Below are 16,197 nucleotides of genomic sequence, written 5' to 3' on the forward strand. Positions count from 1 at the left end.
AGCCATCGTAGAGACAAGACCAAGTGGGCTTGGTCCAGAGGCCGCTCCATCTTTCCATCAGGTTCATGCTAGAGACTGTTATTCTCATCACAAATGGAAGTGCCCACAGCCATATCCCAGCCAACACTGCTGTCCTCACCAGCTCTGAGCAGCTGGGAAGGGAAGCCCTGCTGGCTGGGGGGATATGGCGGAAGCAGGAAGAACCATGCAGCCAGGAGCTTGTGAAAACCCCTCTGCAGGACAGGGCAGTTCAGAATATCTGAACCCCTTTCCATATCTACCTGAGCCTGGAGAAAAACAGACAGACATGACACTGAATGCAGTAAGCACCCCAAACCCCCCAAAAGGTTTCTGTAAGTCCCCCAAAGGCCTCCCCCCAGAGGTAACATGCTACGATAAATAGCACTTTTATCTCTACCCCAGGTGTCAGTTCTCCAGTATGAAGGCTAAACAATCATCAGAATATTGCAAGATACAAATAAACTCTTTTTCTATTATTATTATTATTTTTTTTAGCCCTAGGATTTGGTTTTACAGTGACATTAATAGTACAAGCCATTCGGGGCCAAAGTCTCCCCGTGTATTGGACGGAGCAGCAGAATGTGCAACAATGGCTGTATGTTAGAGATGTCTTGTCAGACGCGTACACGCAGCGGATCCATCTGCTTGTTTGGTTGGGTTGTTTTTGTTGGTAGTGGTCAATTGGTTAATTACGTCTCCCTACCCAGAGGTGTATGAAAGACTTCTACACTGAGAGGACTGCAGCCGGAATGGAACTCTTACCATTTCTCCAAATACAGTGAACGGTGCAGGGCTGGGTCCTGTCCGAAGGCTGAGCCAATGCGGGGGACAGGATTACTAGTGTCTTGTGGTGTATGGATCTCATGCATGGCTTCTGAACACAGCATGCCATCATGCAAGTCATTTCTACGCATTGAACGAGCACAATATTTGGAATTGGCCTGAGCAAGTCCTCCTCAGCCTGAAACCCTGATTCTTTCCCCCACCTGTCTCCAAACCATGTGCCGCCCGTGTGGAGAAGATGCCGTCATGTTAAAGAAACAGACGATTAGTGACGTAGGCTGAATGCGTATGTGTGTGTGTCTTTGTGTGTGTCTGTGTGCATGTGTTTCTTTTTGCTGCTTAGCTTAACTAATGTAAGAATGCAAATATTGTTTGCATGAACAAACAAACTTTTAAAGTGATGCTTTCTGCTTCTGAGAATCAACGAAATGAAAAAATAAAATCCATTTGGCTGCAGCGGCAATCTGCTGGTCCCGGCAGCCACCTCTGTTTTGTATCCTGTTAATTTAGTTCTAAGTTGCATTGACTGAGTGTGGAACATGCAGTAACCATCTGCCCAAGCGATAGAAAAATCTGTGAGTCCAGGGAGTAGGGTCCTTTGTCCCTAGCAGGTCACCGCTCAGGATGCAACCACGTCACATGTGTAAGCAGGCTATGTTTGGTATAGGTCTCCACAGCTGCTCTGCATCCGTGAGATCCAGAAGTTTGTAAACAAGCTTTCACTTGCCCGTGTTCAGCCGGCATAAGCTTCCCTTCCCCCTCCTCTAGCACTTGGACTCCCTGACCTCTTTTTGCCTCTTGGCTCTTTCCCTTCTGCCTTCCTCTGCATGCTGCTGCTTTTCCTTGTCGGGCTTTGTTACGCTGTCATAGGAGGGGAGGGAGGCTGTGGACGGGGTGCTCTCCTTCTTCTCCCGGTGCGTGCCTCCATTCTCCAGCTTGTTGGAAGTGACCTTTCTGCAGATGAAGCCCCGCCTAGCCAAGTGTCCCCTGTAGGCACGCTGCAGGACCACGGCGGACACCTCTTCCTGCTTGCGCCGCAGAGTAGTTGTGATAGGCTCGTAAGACACTTTGGAAGGATTGGACGCCACGAACCGCTCCTCCATCTGCTGCCGCAGGATGTCCAGCTCCCCACTGTCTCCCAGGACTCGCTTGGTGAAGGCAAAAAGGATGTCCAAGCAGTGGATGCGGTCTCCGCTCACCATGGGCAGGTCCATGGCGATGAGCTCAATGGTGTTGGGCTTGGGTACTCGGAGCGGATGCTCTAGGGCATCGGCAAAGTCTGCCAGCTTACAGTACTCAATGAACTGGGTGGCGTCGGGGTCGAACTTCTCCCAGATCTCATAGAAAGTCTCGAAGTCATCCTCGCTCAGGGGATCGGCGCTCTCCTCTGTAGCCACGCTGAAGTTCTCAAGGATGATGGCAATGTACATGTTGACCACGATGAGGAAGGAGATGATGATGTAGCTGACGAAGAAGAAGATGCCCACAGAGGGGTTCCCGCAGTCCCCTTTGAAGCCGCTCCCTGGGTGCTCCTTGTCCAAGCTGCAGTCAGGGGGCCGGTTCAGGATGGGCAGCAGCAGGCCATCCCAGCCTGCTGAGGTGGTGATCTGGAACAGGCAGATCATACTGTTGCCAAATGTCTCAAAGTTGAACATGTCGTCGATGCCGGCCTCGTGCTTCACGTAGGCGAAGTTGGACATCCCAAAGATGGAGAAGATGAACATGACGAGGAAGAGCAGGAGGCCGATGTTGAACAGGGCGGGCAGCGACATCATTAAGGCGAAGAGCAGGGTGCGGATCCCTTTGGCGCCCTTGATCAGACGCAAGATGCGCCCGATGCGGGCCAATCGGATGACTCGGAATAGGGTCGGGGAGACGAAGTACTTCTCAATGATATCAGCCAGGAACATTCCTGAGGGGGGAACAGAGGATGATTACTGAGGTCAGGGACACCTTCCCCTCCGCTTACCGGGCACTGTGAAGCACAGAAGTTCATGGGCGCACAGAAGTTCATGGGCGCACAGAAGTTCATGGGCGCACAGAAGTTCATGGGCGCACAGAATGAGATAAGCCTTATAATGAAACAACGACATGGTCCAAACACAGAAACGTACAGAAAGCAGTAATGCAGAGACTGTGCGCTCAGCGCGCTTATCTGCGGCCAGCACACAACCCGAGAGGCGTCCTCAGGCCTCGGTGGTTCTAGTGTTTTTATAGTTTTACTATGTGTGAATTTATTAACAACAAGGTTTCCTCTATGTTTAGGAAATGGTACAGGGCTATCTTTCTCTGTCTCTATATTTAAGATGTTAATTGGTTTTGTCTGCACGACTGGTGCCTCAGATGAAAATGGCTTTCGCATTACCTCTACCCACGGCTAAGACAAAGCAGATCTTTGCTTTCCTAGTCAAGTATCCACTTTCTCAGTGTGTGCACATACAGCTTTCAAATGTCCTCCACAATACCGCCAGATTTCTAAATCTACAAACAGGGAGTGAGATGCTCCCCTCCGACTGCACGTCCTAATTACTCTGTGGATGCTCCAAATTCTCAGAGCACCCTATTCTTTGTTTTTTCATCCCCCACCCTCAGGAGAGCACTCACTCGCCTCAGAGACTAAAGTGGGCTGCCTAGGGTGGCCTTCTGCTTGGTGCCCCAAGATTTTGAGATGAAAGGTGTAGATCAGAAGGCAGTTTCAAAGCGGGGAGCATGCCGGCGGGGGCTGGAGGTAACAGTAGAGGTGAAGTGGAGGGCAGCTGGCTCCCCTTTCTTTTTCCAGCCCTGTGACTCATCGTACACAGATCACTTGTCTTAAAATTAAGGAGTTTCTGGGGGGTTGGGAGGAGAGTCCAAGGAAGGCCATGGAAGGAAGAGGGGATGGAAAGGCCAGAAGTGAGGGTTAGAGCTGTTCTCTCTCTACATCAGCAGTATTTTCTGCCTTCTACAGGCCAAGGAGACAAGATGAACACCCACTCAGACAAAGCTTTTAACTAGGGAAGTGTCTCTTAACCACAAGAATTCACAAGTACTGAGACTTCAGCTTCAGAACTCAAGAATCTCTCCTCTGAAGGCTTTAAGCCAGAAGAGACGTGCCAGAGAGGCAGCGCCGTGGTTAAGAGCCCTTGTTGCTCATGGAGAAGACCCAGGTTCCAATCCCTGCACCCACAGGGTAGTGCACAGCCACCCATAACTCCAATTACAGGGGCTCCAACAGCTTCTTCTGGCACACGAAATACCCACACGCAAAATAATAAAATAAAAATTGGGGTTGGAGAGGTGGCTCGGTGGTTAAGAGCACTAACTGCTGTTCTAGAATACCTGGGTTCAATTCCCAGCAACCATATGATGGCTCACAACTGTCTGCGATTCCAATTCTGGAGAATTCAACATCCTCTTCAGATCTCCATGGATACCAGTCAAACATGTTGTACACACACACACACACACACACACACACACAGGCAAAACACACTAAAAAAAAAAAGCCAGGAAAGGACCTCTCTTTGCATATGCAGGTAAAACAGTCATACATAAATAAATCTTTGTTTGTTTGAGACAGGGTCTCATTATGTAGCCCTGGCTGTTCTGAAACTTGCTATGTAGACCAGGCTAGCCTTGAATTTACAGAGATCCACCTGCTTCTGTGTCCAGAGTACTGGGATTAAAGGGTATGTAGCTCCATGCTTTGATGTAAGTCTAAAAAAAAAAAAAAGAAAGAAAGACAAAGAAGGTGCGGACAGTTTGGGAGCCAGAGTCATGTGAGACGAATTTCAGACGTGAGTGTAGGCAGTGACTCTCAAAAACCCAGTCCTGTGCAGACTCACCTCAGACACTGTAGCTTAGGGATTCTTGGGAAAATGCCCCAAGACTCAGAGTCCCACATGCCAGCATACTTTGTCCTTACAGGGTGATACTGGCAAGTGGCGGGGGGGGGGGTCGTTTGCCTTGTGTTCATAATCATCAACCTCAGAAACCAGGGTGCAACAGCTGTGTTCTGGACTAGTTCCCTGGGTGGGTTTTTTTTTTTTACACCACTCTTTTGTGGTATCAGAAGCCAGTCACACCGACCTCGAACCAGGGCATGTACATGGCACTTGGGATGCCGTTCCAGGAGGCGATGGCACGCCCTGAGGATGGTCAATAGGCTCACACTTCTCTCTTCACCCGCCAGAACCCAAACCTGCTGTGTTTTTAGGTCGAAGAAAACTGCAACTTTGGGGCTAACCTGAGCTCTGTTTGGGGCTAATCTGAGTTCTGCTTCTTTTACCTCCCAGGTAAACAACTCATGCAGTGGTGGTAAGACAGCTCAGTTCTGGTGCTGGTGTAATGACCCGATGAGACAACTTGGGAAGAACCTTCCAGTTAACTTTCCCACAGTGCTGTCTCAATAGCCAGCACCTGTGACCACTGCCCCAGTTACTGTCTACCTTAATAATCTCTACCCAGTCTCTTCTCATCACGTGTGTGTGTACGTGTGTGTGTGTGTGTGTGCGCATATGTTTATGTACTTACACGTCCAGGTCAGAGGTCAACCTTCAGTGTCATTTCTTAGGTATTATTCATTTTGATTTTTGAGGTAGGGTCTCTCACTGGCCTGGAACCCATCAATTAGGCGACACCGGTTAGCCAGTGAACCCAAGGTCTTTTCACGGTCTCCCTCCCCAGTGAAGGGATTGTAAGTGTGTGCACCATGCCCAGATTGTGGGTTCTGGGGCTCAAACTCAGGTCCTCATGCTTGCACAGTGTACTGGCTAGCTATGTCAACTCGATACACGCTGGACAGGAGGGAGCCTCAACTGAGAGTATGTCTCCATAGGAACAGGCTGTAGGCAAGCCTGTAGAGCATTTTTTTAATTAGTGAATGGAGGCAGGCTCAACCCTTTATGAGAGTGGCCATCCCTGGGCTGGTGGTCCTGGATTCTATAAGAAAACAGGCTGAGAAAACCATAATGAGCAAGCCAGTAAGCAGCACCCCTCCATGGCCTCTGCATCGGCTCCTGCCTCCAGGTCCCTGCCCTGCTTGAGTTCCTGTCCTCACTGCCTTTGATGAACCATGAATGAAAAAACCCTTTCCTCCTCAAGTTGCTTCTGGTCATGCTATTTCATCCCAGCCATAGTGACCCTGACTAAGAGACTCAACAAGGCATGTTACCAGCTGAGCCATCTCCCGGGCTATTGTTGCATCGGAAGAAACATGTTTCTTTTACTTTTCCTGGTAGACTTTAAATCCCTTGAAAGCAAATCAGAGTTTATCTCTTGCCTCTGAGCTGCAGCATTCGCAACCAAGAGTGCTGGGAGCACTCGGTAGGAATAGACTAGCTGTGCGTGCGACCTGCCTGGAAGGCCGAGGTGCACACGGAAGAGGGATAGGAGAGGCACCAGCCCACCCTGAGCTAGTCACTGCTCTCAGACATCTGGTCCTCACAGCTGGGGTCCCTGTCCTTCCTCTGGCCCCGCTCACTCACCCACAATGGAGAGGATGACCACCACAAAGTCAAAGATGTTCCAGCCGATGGTGAAATAGTAGTGTCTCAAGGCAAACATTTTGAGCACACACTCGCAGGTGAAGAAGATGACGAAGACCAGATTGATCCAGTAGAGAATGTTCTCCATCTGCTTGCTCTGAGTGTCCGTCTCCACCATCATGGTCACCATGTTAAGGCAGATGAGCATCATGATCACAATGTCAAAGGCTTGCTGGGTGACGAAATCAAAGACAATCCCTTGGATCTTGTTCTGTGGAGGGAAGACAGAAACGTTCACGGAAGCCTTGAGACCCACGGGCCACTGCCCTGCTCCTGGTGCGCTCCTGGTGCGCTTTTCAGCGACAGTATCTGCCAGCTCTGTCTGGAGTGCCCACAGAGCCCACTCCAGGATCCCTGGCCTCGGTGGCCTCAAGTACTATTCGGCTGACCTGAGCTGACATCACCACACCCGGGGACCTTCTCCCTGTCCTGATGCTGTCCCAGCCCAATGGCGGCTGCTTTACTCCAGAGACTAGGGGAACTGGTCTGTGGCTCTGCACTCACGCTGGATTCTCCATGTGCCCCCTGAGGACCTCGCCCAGCTCCTTCCTCTCCACTGTTCTCAAGTCAGAAATCAGACGGTCATCCTTGCCTCTCTGCCAGCTTCCAAACAGTCTGTCAGTTTGAGGGAGGGTCTCTTCCTGTGGTCAGGCTGGCCTGCAGCTCAACTGTGTGACCCACACTGGCCTGGAACTCACAGCTGTCCTTCTCCTTCAGCCTCCTGAGGGCTGGCATGCTGGCATTTATGTGTTATGTATGTATGCAATTGTAATATTTATATATAACGCATGTTTTAAAGATTTATGGCTGGACAGTGGTGGCTCTCGCCTTTAATCCCACCACTTGGGAGGCAGAGGCAGGCAGATCTCTAAGTTCAGGGCCAGCCTGGTCTACAGAGTGAGTTCCAGGACAGCCAGGGCTACACAGAGAAACCCTGTCTTGAACCCTCCCCATTCCAAAAGGTTTATTTACATTTAGTATATGTTAGGGTATGTGCACATGAGGTGCCTGCAGGGGAGGGTGTGGTGCTGGATCCCCTGCAGCTGGAGCTACAGGTGTTTGTGAGCTGGTGACCCACCCAGGTGCTGGCACCCACACCTGGGTCCTCTGTAGGAGTAGTACATGTTCTTAGCTCAGCAGGCTTCATGGTGTTGTTGTTGTTGTTGTTGTTTGAGACAGGGTTTCTCTGTGTAGCCCTGGCTGTCCTGAAACTCACTCGGTAGACCAGGCTGGCCTTGAACTTCAGAGATCCATCTGTCTCTGCCTCTGGAATGCTGGGGTTAAAGGCGTGCGCCACCATCGACTGGTGGCCCCATGACTTTACACTTTAGCACGGCTTCCAAACGCAGGTGTGCATGGAGCTCGGGGAACAGGCTTTCCTGCTGGCTTTTCATTTCTAGCACAAGGTGAAAGCCTGAACAGGAAGGGAACAGCGTTCTCTCTGAAAGTCCCAGTATGATGGCTGACTGGACTGAAGAAAGTCCAGACGATTAGTCAGCACCGTCCCACCGTTGGGGTGGGGACAGAAGTGGTCCAGTAGGAATCAGGAGGAGGAGCCAGTGCTCACTACCTCCCTCTGCTTCCTGATTATGGGATGCAAGCACCCTGCTGCTGTGCACTCTTACTGCCACCATGTTTTAGAACACAGCAGCTGTGAAATACCGAACAAACCTTAGTGCTCTTGTTATTGGAAAGGTGATGATGTCACTATGTAGCTCAGGCTGGCCTCCAACCCTGCGACAGTCCTGCCTTGGTGCCACCATGTTTGACTACTGAATCCTGCCTTGAACAGGTAGAGGAGGGATCACGTTCCTGCGCTCATCTCTGGCAGCGTGCTGTCTCGCAGCAGGCCAAGCACTAATACAAACACGCTTGACTCCTCATCCCAGCCAGCCCGGGCCACTGAGCTCTTACTCAGCTTCCAGAGTAGCATCTAGGAGAGGAGCAGCAGGCAGCACCGGCAGCCAACCGCTTCTCCCTTTGCTGCAGCCCTAGTGTGTTCTTTCCAAACAGATGTAGAGTGTGCCTGCCCAGTGTACCTACCAAGGGCCGGGGAATGGGCTTCTGTGGCTTCTTGGAGCCCAGCTTCTTCATAGCGTTGTAGTACTTCTTCTGTTCCTCTGTCATGAAGATGTCCTGACCTCCAAAGTAGAGAGAGAATGCAGAGAGAGGACAATTACAACCAGCTCTGGAGGTGCGGCTGAGTACCACTGAGACCAAGAGACTTTACTTTCCCTTCAGAGGTCAGCTTGGTGTCGAGGACTCCCGCAGGGAGCACTCTTGGGGCAGTTACCCCAGTCAGAGACAGCTGCCAGTTTCAGCGAGTGTGTGTGTGTGTGTGTGTGTGTGTGTCTGGATTCTCCCAGGCCAAGTAGTGTCTGACCACAGGCTTTCAGGGCAGGACGTAGAGAGATAGAGCAAGGGCCTACAGGGCAGTCACACCAATGGGAAAAAATTAATTTTATCCAGTCAGGGTCTCACTGTGTAATCCTGGATGGCCTGGGACTACGGAGTGAGACTCGTCTGCCTCTGCCTCCTGAGTGCTGGTATCAAAGGCGTGCCCTGTGTGCACCATGCCCTGAGGCCCCCAAACATTACAAAAAAAAAAAAAAAGATCTCTCAGTGAAACAAACAGCAAATTCACTTTTTATGAAATTCAAAATTTGGAACTTGTGGTATAAAAAGGCAGCTTGGGATTCCTGTGACTCAGTGCATGGACTAAACTTGTACGTGAACAAGGTAAAGTCTCAGTCAGTCTTCCAGTGTGCTCTACGAGAACCGTCACCTACAAGGAAGTGAGCCCTTTGAGGGCAACCTCTGCACTCCCGCCGTGCTACGTCAGGTCTGCCTCTTTTCTCTGTCCCTCCTTCTCAAAGTTCCGACAGGAGTGGCCTTGAGAATTCAAGACCTCAGGGGAATGTTGTAACCCACACTGCAAAGTTCAGCCTCAAACAAAAGGGGCTGTCTGGGGCTGGTGTCTGGATAGTGGGCCAGTGCTACCATAGGTGGCAATTTGAATTTAAGTATGGGGTGGGGTGGGGGGACAGTCTCTCTCTAGAAACAAGGCCAGAGTGCCTCTCATCTGGGCTGGCCTCTGCCGCTGGCTGCTGGCTGGCGGCGTGGGGAGGAAACCTATCTTTTTCTTCTGTTGGTTGAAGTTGTCGATGATGACACCGATGAACAGGTTGAGGGTGAAGAAGGAGCCGAAGATGATGAAGATGACGAAGTAGATGTACATGTAGATGTTGCCCTCGTAGTCCGGCTGCTCGTCCGGCTGTCGAAGGACAGAGAAGAGGGACTCAAGTCAGTTTCTGGGCCGTCAGGTGGCTGACTCCAGCATGCTGGGGCCACCAGCCCTAATCTCCCTTTGTGTGGCTGACAAGCTTGGGGCTCTCTCTGCCCTCCTGTGGTCTATCTGTCCTTCAAAGGCACTGTCGCCTGCGGGACGAGGTACAGGGAGCAGGGTAGTCAGTGCCACCAGGGTCAAGTAACCAGCTGGGTCTGACCAAGCAGTGACAGAGGGAGGACTTGCTGAGAGGAGGACATGTATCTGTAATGAACAGAGCATGTAGTTAGTGTCCAAGGAGACACGGCTGGTCCTCCATTCTTCCGCTCTGTGTGGTTCCTGATGCATCTACCACATAACTTGCTATCTATCATTTAAGCTGGCCCATTTCACCACGCGCGTCCTTACCTTTCGGGAATCCACAGCTGCATACATGATGTCCATCCAGCCTTTGAAGGTTGCCTGGGAAACAGAGTCAGCCATTAGACTGTGCCTGTTAGGGAGTGGTTGGGAGTGAAGGCAGAGTCCTAAAGGCCAGGGTTAGGAATCTGGGGCGGGGCTTGGGAGGATTGAGGTATGTACAGCTTACATGACATAAGAGTTTCTTTTATCAAGAAAGAATCCAAAGAGGCTTTGAGTAAAGTCCCTGAAAGTATCACTGAAGTCTGGCAAAGAAACGATGGCAGTGACTGGCCTGACACTCGCTGACAGGGTCTGAGAGCAGAGCCCACAGCGAGGGCAGGTGGGTCGCATGCCTGAACGTTTGGACCTCCATCAAGAAGCCACTCTATGAGAAGGAGTGACATAAGCACCAAGTGCCCGAGAGGCTCACAGTTGCATTAGACAGACAAACCCACAGGCCTTACTAACACGCCCCTGTGGCCCTGGGACTGGCTTACTGACTTTTTCCTCTCTGCTCTCCTTCAGCCTGCTGGAGCCGGCATGGCAGAGCAAACATAAACAGTCAACTTAGCATTCTCAGCTTTGCTAACCTCAACTAGATTCTAGACTTTTGGGGGCTGCTTTATCCATCAGGGGGCCTGCTGCCAAACAGCCTGTATGTACATGGACAGTGGACACTTGTGGGGCTGTCCTGTGCACACACACTTGTGGGGCTGTCTTGTGCACATTCAGAGAGTGAACACTTGTCAGGCTGGCTGGTGAATGCACACTTGTTTTCTTGAGCTGCTCAGGTTCAGGTCACGAGCCCAACCTAGTTTTTGTTTTAACAAGTTAGCTAACTATTTTGTGGTGCTGGGAATTGAACCCAGGGCCTTGTCCACATTAGGCACGGGACCTACTCGTCTGTTCTAGCCTTAAGCCCAAGGAGCTCCAACTTCTTAAACTGACAGGAAAGCAAAGGGACTGTCATGGGCTGGAGTGCAGCCATCCCGTTAGCTTTCCTCCTGCTGCATCTAGCAGTGAGAACTTACCACGGGTGGCTTAGGCTGGGAGCAGTCCCTGCACCATTATGTTTAATTCTTACAAAGACTGAATAATGTAGGCATAGTAATAATAGGAGCGAAAACACAGAATAACAATTATCTTAATTAACTTCATGCTAGGCATTGTGCTGAGGTGTTTTGTTTTTTTAAATCACAAATTCTCTTAACAACTAGGCCAGGTTATTATCTACATTCTACATTCAACAGCAGAATCAAAAGGTCATCAGAGGAGCTGAGTGATTGGTCCCAAGTTACTACCAGGAAGCTCTCAGGGTGCCTCCCCTCCACGACGGCCTGAGGCAAGGCCCTCCAGCTCCCATGCAGCACACTATGTCACCCAGCAAGTGTTCCCAACGTTGGTGAGGACACTAGAAAGCCAGGGGTGGTGGAACAAGCTTTGGCAGAAGTAGCTTAGTGAACAAAATGAGCCCTGACCTGACACGCTGGGGACCCATGCCCGGGGCTGAGCTCGCTGCACGGGTGGCAGCATGGTGGCACTGGCCTGTTCTTAGTACACAACAGCACAGTTGTCCCTCTGCTTCCTACTCTATCACACTGGCCTTCCCATTCATCTTCCCTTCTCTTCTCCCAGTTAACTGCACACTCTGCCCCAGGGAAAGAAGCTGGTCCCTCTAGCCTGGTGGTTCTCTGCCTTCCTACCGCCGAGACCCTTTATTACAGCTCCTCATGTTGTGGTAATCCCGGACTATAAAATTATTTCGTTGCTACTTCATAACTGTAATCTTGCTACTGTGATGGATGAGACGTAAACGTCTTATCTGTGATGTGGGGTCGAGACCCACAGGCTGAGAACCACTGATCTAACACCCTTTGTCCGCTGCAGTGCTTCTGTCTGCTGCTGAACAAAACTGAGCCTCTCACCAGATTCTTCCAAGAGGCATTAGGAAAGCTGGGGGAAACCCCGAGACTGATTTGGGGAGCATAACGTTCTCAAGATCCCCCAGAGTGATCCTGATCTGGAAGGAGGAGGACAGAGCCTGTGCCAGCCGCCTGCCTGCCCCAGGCCTGAAGCAGAAGCGCTCACCACTTGAAGAAGGGCCAGGTACCCTGCTCCGACATTGTCAAAGTTGATCTTGACATTCTTCCAGCGGATCTCCGTGTTGTTGCCCTCCATGAGCTTCTCACAGTCGGTTTTGTTGTTGACAAAATCGATTTCGAAACGGACTTCAGAGGTCTCATTAAAGCAGTAGTGGTATTTCCCAGCAAACAGGTTAACTCCCATGATGCTGAAAATCAGCCAGAAGATGAGACACACCAGCAGCACGTTCATGATGGAGGGGATGGCGCCCACCAAGGCGTTCACCACCACCTGCATTGGAAGGGAGGCTGCTGAGTATACGCAGGAACTGACCAACCGACAGACACATTCTTTTTGCCTCCAGGAGGGGAATGACACTTCTATGGCATGTGCTGCCATGAACACACTGCATTGTCTTTGCAACTAGAGTAACTGGACAGGCCCACAAGCAGGACCCCAAATGTCCATGTCTCTGCACTATATTTGGGTGAATTTTAGTAAGTTGTGGTTTATTTCACTTAATACAAACTTCTCTGCCCAAGTTGACTTTTTTTTTCTAGGCACCAACCTGGGACCAGAAAAACAATTTCTTAGTCCAGACTTCCCTTTTTCAACTCACAAAATATGCTCCGTTTAGAGAGCAATCACATGCTCAACAGGCATTCCCCCTCTGGAAAACAAGGCACAATTGTTCAAAATCAGAGCGCTGCCCTTTGGGTTAGCACACTACAGAACGTCTTACAATTACGCAAGGCAGTTATCTCTTCTCAGGCACTAGCTGAGCATGCAGATTTTTGCAGGCTCAAGGAAGAAAGAAAAAGCTATATTCCCTCTACCAAACATTTTAAGATTAAAATGTGAGCAGACATGAGTCTCCCTCAAGGCTCACTGCTCTTCTGCCTTCGATATGCTGACGGCTCATGCTCTGCTCAGTTGGGGCCTCAACTCCATGCTTCACAAAGTTAAAACAGAAATAGACTAGGATGCTTCCTGGGTTCTACATCACACTTGAGGCAGCCGGGCAGCACCTCCCATCTCAGCAGTGCTCATTAGAGCTCAGTGCTCAGAGAGCAATGCTGGAAGTTACTGGATCAAACACTGTCTTGAGCAGAGCGGCCAAGGCTGGGAAAGGCTGGCCTGATAGCATTGTTTCTACTTCAGACCGTCCTCACGGATGATGTGGCTGAGAAGGCACTGTGCTGTCCTACACTGGAAACAGCTAGTCAGACTTCCTTCATATTGTCCGTCTTCTGATTCTGTAATCCGTAGATGACTTTAGACTTGAGAGGCAGTTCTTTCTTAACTCTTAGACCAAGACATCTCTTACAGTCACTACTGTAAATGTCTACTCCTTCAAGCAAGGGCACCCACAATCTCTTCAGCCTAGAGATTCTCCATGTTATTTTGTACATTTATCAAAGGTGCTAGATAATCAGGCTCAATCTTTACCTCGTTCTACAGTTGTCCATCTTTAGTGGGAGCATCAAAAGCAGGCAAAAGAGGATGGTCCTCAGTGGAACAGTCACCTCTCAAACAGGAAGAACAGGTTACAGATTCATAAGCTCGTGTGTGTGTGTGTGTGTGTGTCTGCACGCGCATGCACATGCAGGTGCATGTATGCATGTGGCGTGTAAGTGCATGTATGTGTGGTGAGTGCATATGTGTGTGCAGCATGTGTGTGGTGTGTTTGCCTGCATGTGTTTGTGCATGTGTGTGGCGTGTGTGTGGGTGTAGTGCATGTCACAACAGAGCCTCCTGTGGAAGCTGGACCTGTGATTTTCCGTGGTGAGTTAGCCTGTCATTGGCTCTGCAGACTCCTCCCACTGTGAGGACACTGATGAGCTCTTGTAAAGTTCGGTTTAATCTACCCTACAAGGTGTTCACATGTTAAAGTAACATATGGATGCAAAACACTGCCGGGGAGAACTAGCCAGCCCTAGGTAATCTCTTTGAACCTTTATTTTTATAAGTCTGATGCTAAAGTGAGTCTCACTGCTCACTGAAGATTAAAAGATTCTATAAAATAAAATGTATCTGTAAAATATACTTTTCCCTCTGTGCAGGGGATGGAAAGGGCTTTTCCTTCGAGCTACACTCTCAGCTTCTGCAGTGTTGTTTTATTTATTAATCACAACTGCTGGAGAACTCCTTACCTTAGCTTTGCAAACCAAACAGTAGACAGAGTTGGTGGGATTTGCTCCTTACGTCTCTGCTGTGGATGCTGGCTGCCAAGCCGTAAGCGTTGAAGCCGAGTTAACTGCACCCCAGAGGGACTGTCACTGTGCCCATCTCAGCAACCCAGGGGAAGACAAGTCTAACGACAATGCTCTCAGCAGTGGCCACTCAGTGCCCTACCTCTCTTCTTGTGCTCCCTGGGTATTTTATGTTGCCCTAATTATCATGGAAGCTATTATTGGTAAAAGCTAGATTTCTACAACTTAGACACAGAACTCAAGGGTGGGTTCCAGAAACCTGTGAGGGGTTTGCATTTTTCAGAGGCGGTTCATATTCAGTGATTGACGCGACTATCACTTAGTTGGTCATAAAAGTATTGGATGTCGATTCTCACATTTATCACCCCCTCCCCCCCTCTCCTGCTCAGTACACTCTACAAAGTCTGTGAGACAGCTTTTAGCGTCTGGCAGAGGGAACATGGCTTTAGTGACAACCATGTACTGACGACAGAAATGCATGCATGTTTCATAGCAGTAAATACCCTCAAGAGTTAACAGCACAGCAAGGTCTTAGGGGTTACTATGGAGGAGAGAAAAGCAAAGAGCGACATAGTGTTCCTTTGCCAAAAGCAGGCAGGACTGTTGCAATTTCTGGTCTTTGGTTTGAGGAAGGAGAGAAGACTGAAGTGAGTACCCAGGACAGGCTAGGGTGACGCCCCCTTTCACCTGAAGGGCTGAGCCTCGAACCAGAGCAGCACAATGGCAGTTGAGCCCATCTGCATGGATGCTATTTGGCTTATCAAGGTCTCCTCACCGAGAGGATTAGGTGGTATCTAGCAAATGCTGGCATAGAGAAGCCAAGCTACTGAATGACAACACGCGCCCCGTAAAAAATCATGCTTGAACAAACACAGGCACTACTGGGTAACTTGCTATAAACTTTGCCCAGCCTGGTAGCTTCTCTTCCACAGAAGGGGAGGAGAGTTTCAGGGCCTCTAAGCCCTCTCCACTTGCCCAAGCGGTCAGTTAGAACTGCTGGCTGACTGGCACCAACCAAAAGTGGTACTTTTACCCCGCTGGCCCCACTGAGCACTACTGATTTAACTTGCGGCTTTGGGCTCACACTTGTTCTTGCCAATATTACCTTAACCAAAAAATGGGGAGGTCACTTTAAAAACGAAACTTTCTTTTTATCTATTCTAGACTTTGGGTTTCTAATCTTCTGAGAGTTAGCAAGTCCAAGTTTTGGGGGACATGGCAAATGAGAGGTGGGGGGAGGTGGGAAAAGGGGTTAAGTGGAAAGGGGGGGCTACAAAAAGGACTCCTGCATCTGGACTATTCAAATCACTTCCTTTGAGCAACTGCCTCCAGCTGGTCCATGGCAACTGCTTTTGACACAGTGACAGAGTGACAGTAATGAGCAGCCAGATGGAGAGAGATCATAGTGCCAACCGGGCATACTGGGAGCTGTCTAGAGGTAGTGGTGATCTCTTTAGGAGGTCCAGGCTCCTTGTTAGAGACTAGGTTCAGGTCCAATGGTATAATCAATGCCTTTGATGGGATGTCGATAGCTGTATCCTGTTCAGAGTTCTTCAGCTACCAAGGTGGACCATTAGCTCTAAAACTACCAAGGATTATCATCCCTTATGAAATGTGCGGGCAGGGAGTGGGGGGAGCAGAGATGGACATTTTAACCCTGCTCACACTCACACTGTGGTCATTTCAACTGTTGACCTTGGAGTATTACATGGTCTCTCTGAATTTAGCCTGGTTGGAACAGCGCCTGTTGTGCGAAACACTCAAACCTCTTGTACTTGTGGGAGAAAGGCTTAGAATTCATTTTTAATTAGAACGAACTTACTGCCCTTCTTGCAGAAGGCGTCAAGAGGGCTGTCGGAGGCTTGCATTTAGAAAGCCAAACGGT

General features: G+C 49.8%; 1 protein-coding gene across 4 annotated transcripts in view; it reads right to left on the reverse strand.

Moving 5' to 3' along the window:
- Window positions 1-697: 697 nt before the first annotated feature.
- Scn8a (sodium voltage-gated channel alpha subunit 8) overlaps window positions 698-16,197 on the reverse strand; it is a 170,679-nt gene continuing 155,179 nt past the window's right edge. For 3 of the 4 annotated variants that reach the window (XM_028782252.1, XM_028782255.1, XM_028782254.1), the window contains 6 exons: window positions 12,106-12,390; window positions 10,024-10,077; window positions 9,466-9,603; window positions 8,373-8,477; window positions 6,270-6,540; window positions 1,569-2,716 (listed from right to left, as the gene is read on the reverse strand). In XM_028782252.1, coding sequence (XP_028638085.1) covers window positions 1,569-2,716; window positions 6,270-6,540; window positions 8,373-8,477; window positions 9,466-9,603; window positions 10,024-10,077; window positions 12,106-12,390 — 2,001 coding nt within the window. Of the gene's footprint in view, window positions 2,717-6,269; window positions 6,541-8,372; window positions 8,478-9,465; window positions 9,604-10,023; window positions 10,078-12,105; window positions 12,391-16,197 lie in introns of all 4 variants that reach the window. The other variant, XM_028782253.1, reaches the window with a different exon arrangement.

The sequence above is a fragment of the Grammomys surdaster genome, unplaced genomic scaffold, assembly GCF_004785775.1.
Source record: "Grammomys surdaster isolate TR1022 unplaced genomic scaffold, NIH_TR_1.0 724, whole genome shotgun sequence".
NCBI lineage: Eukaryota > Metazoa > Chordata > Mammalia > Rodentia > Muridae > Grammomys > Grammomys surdaster.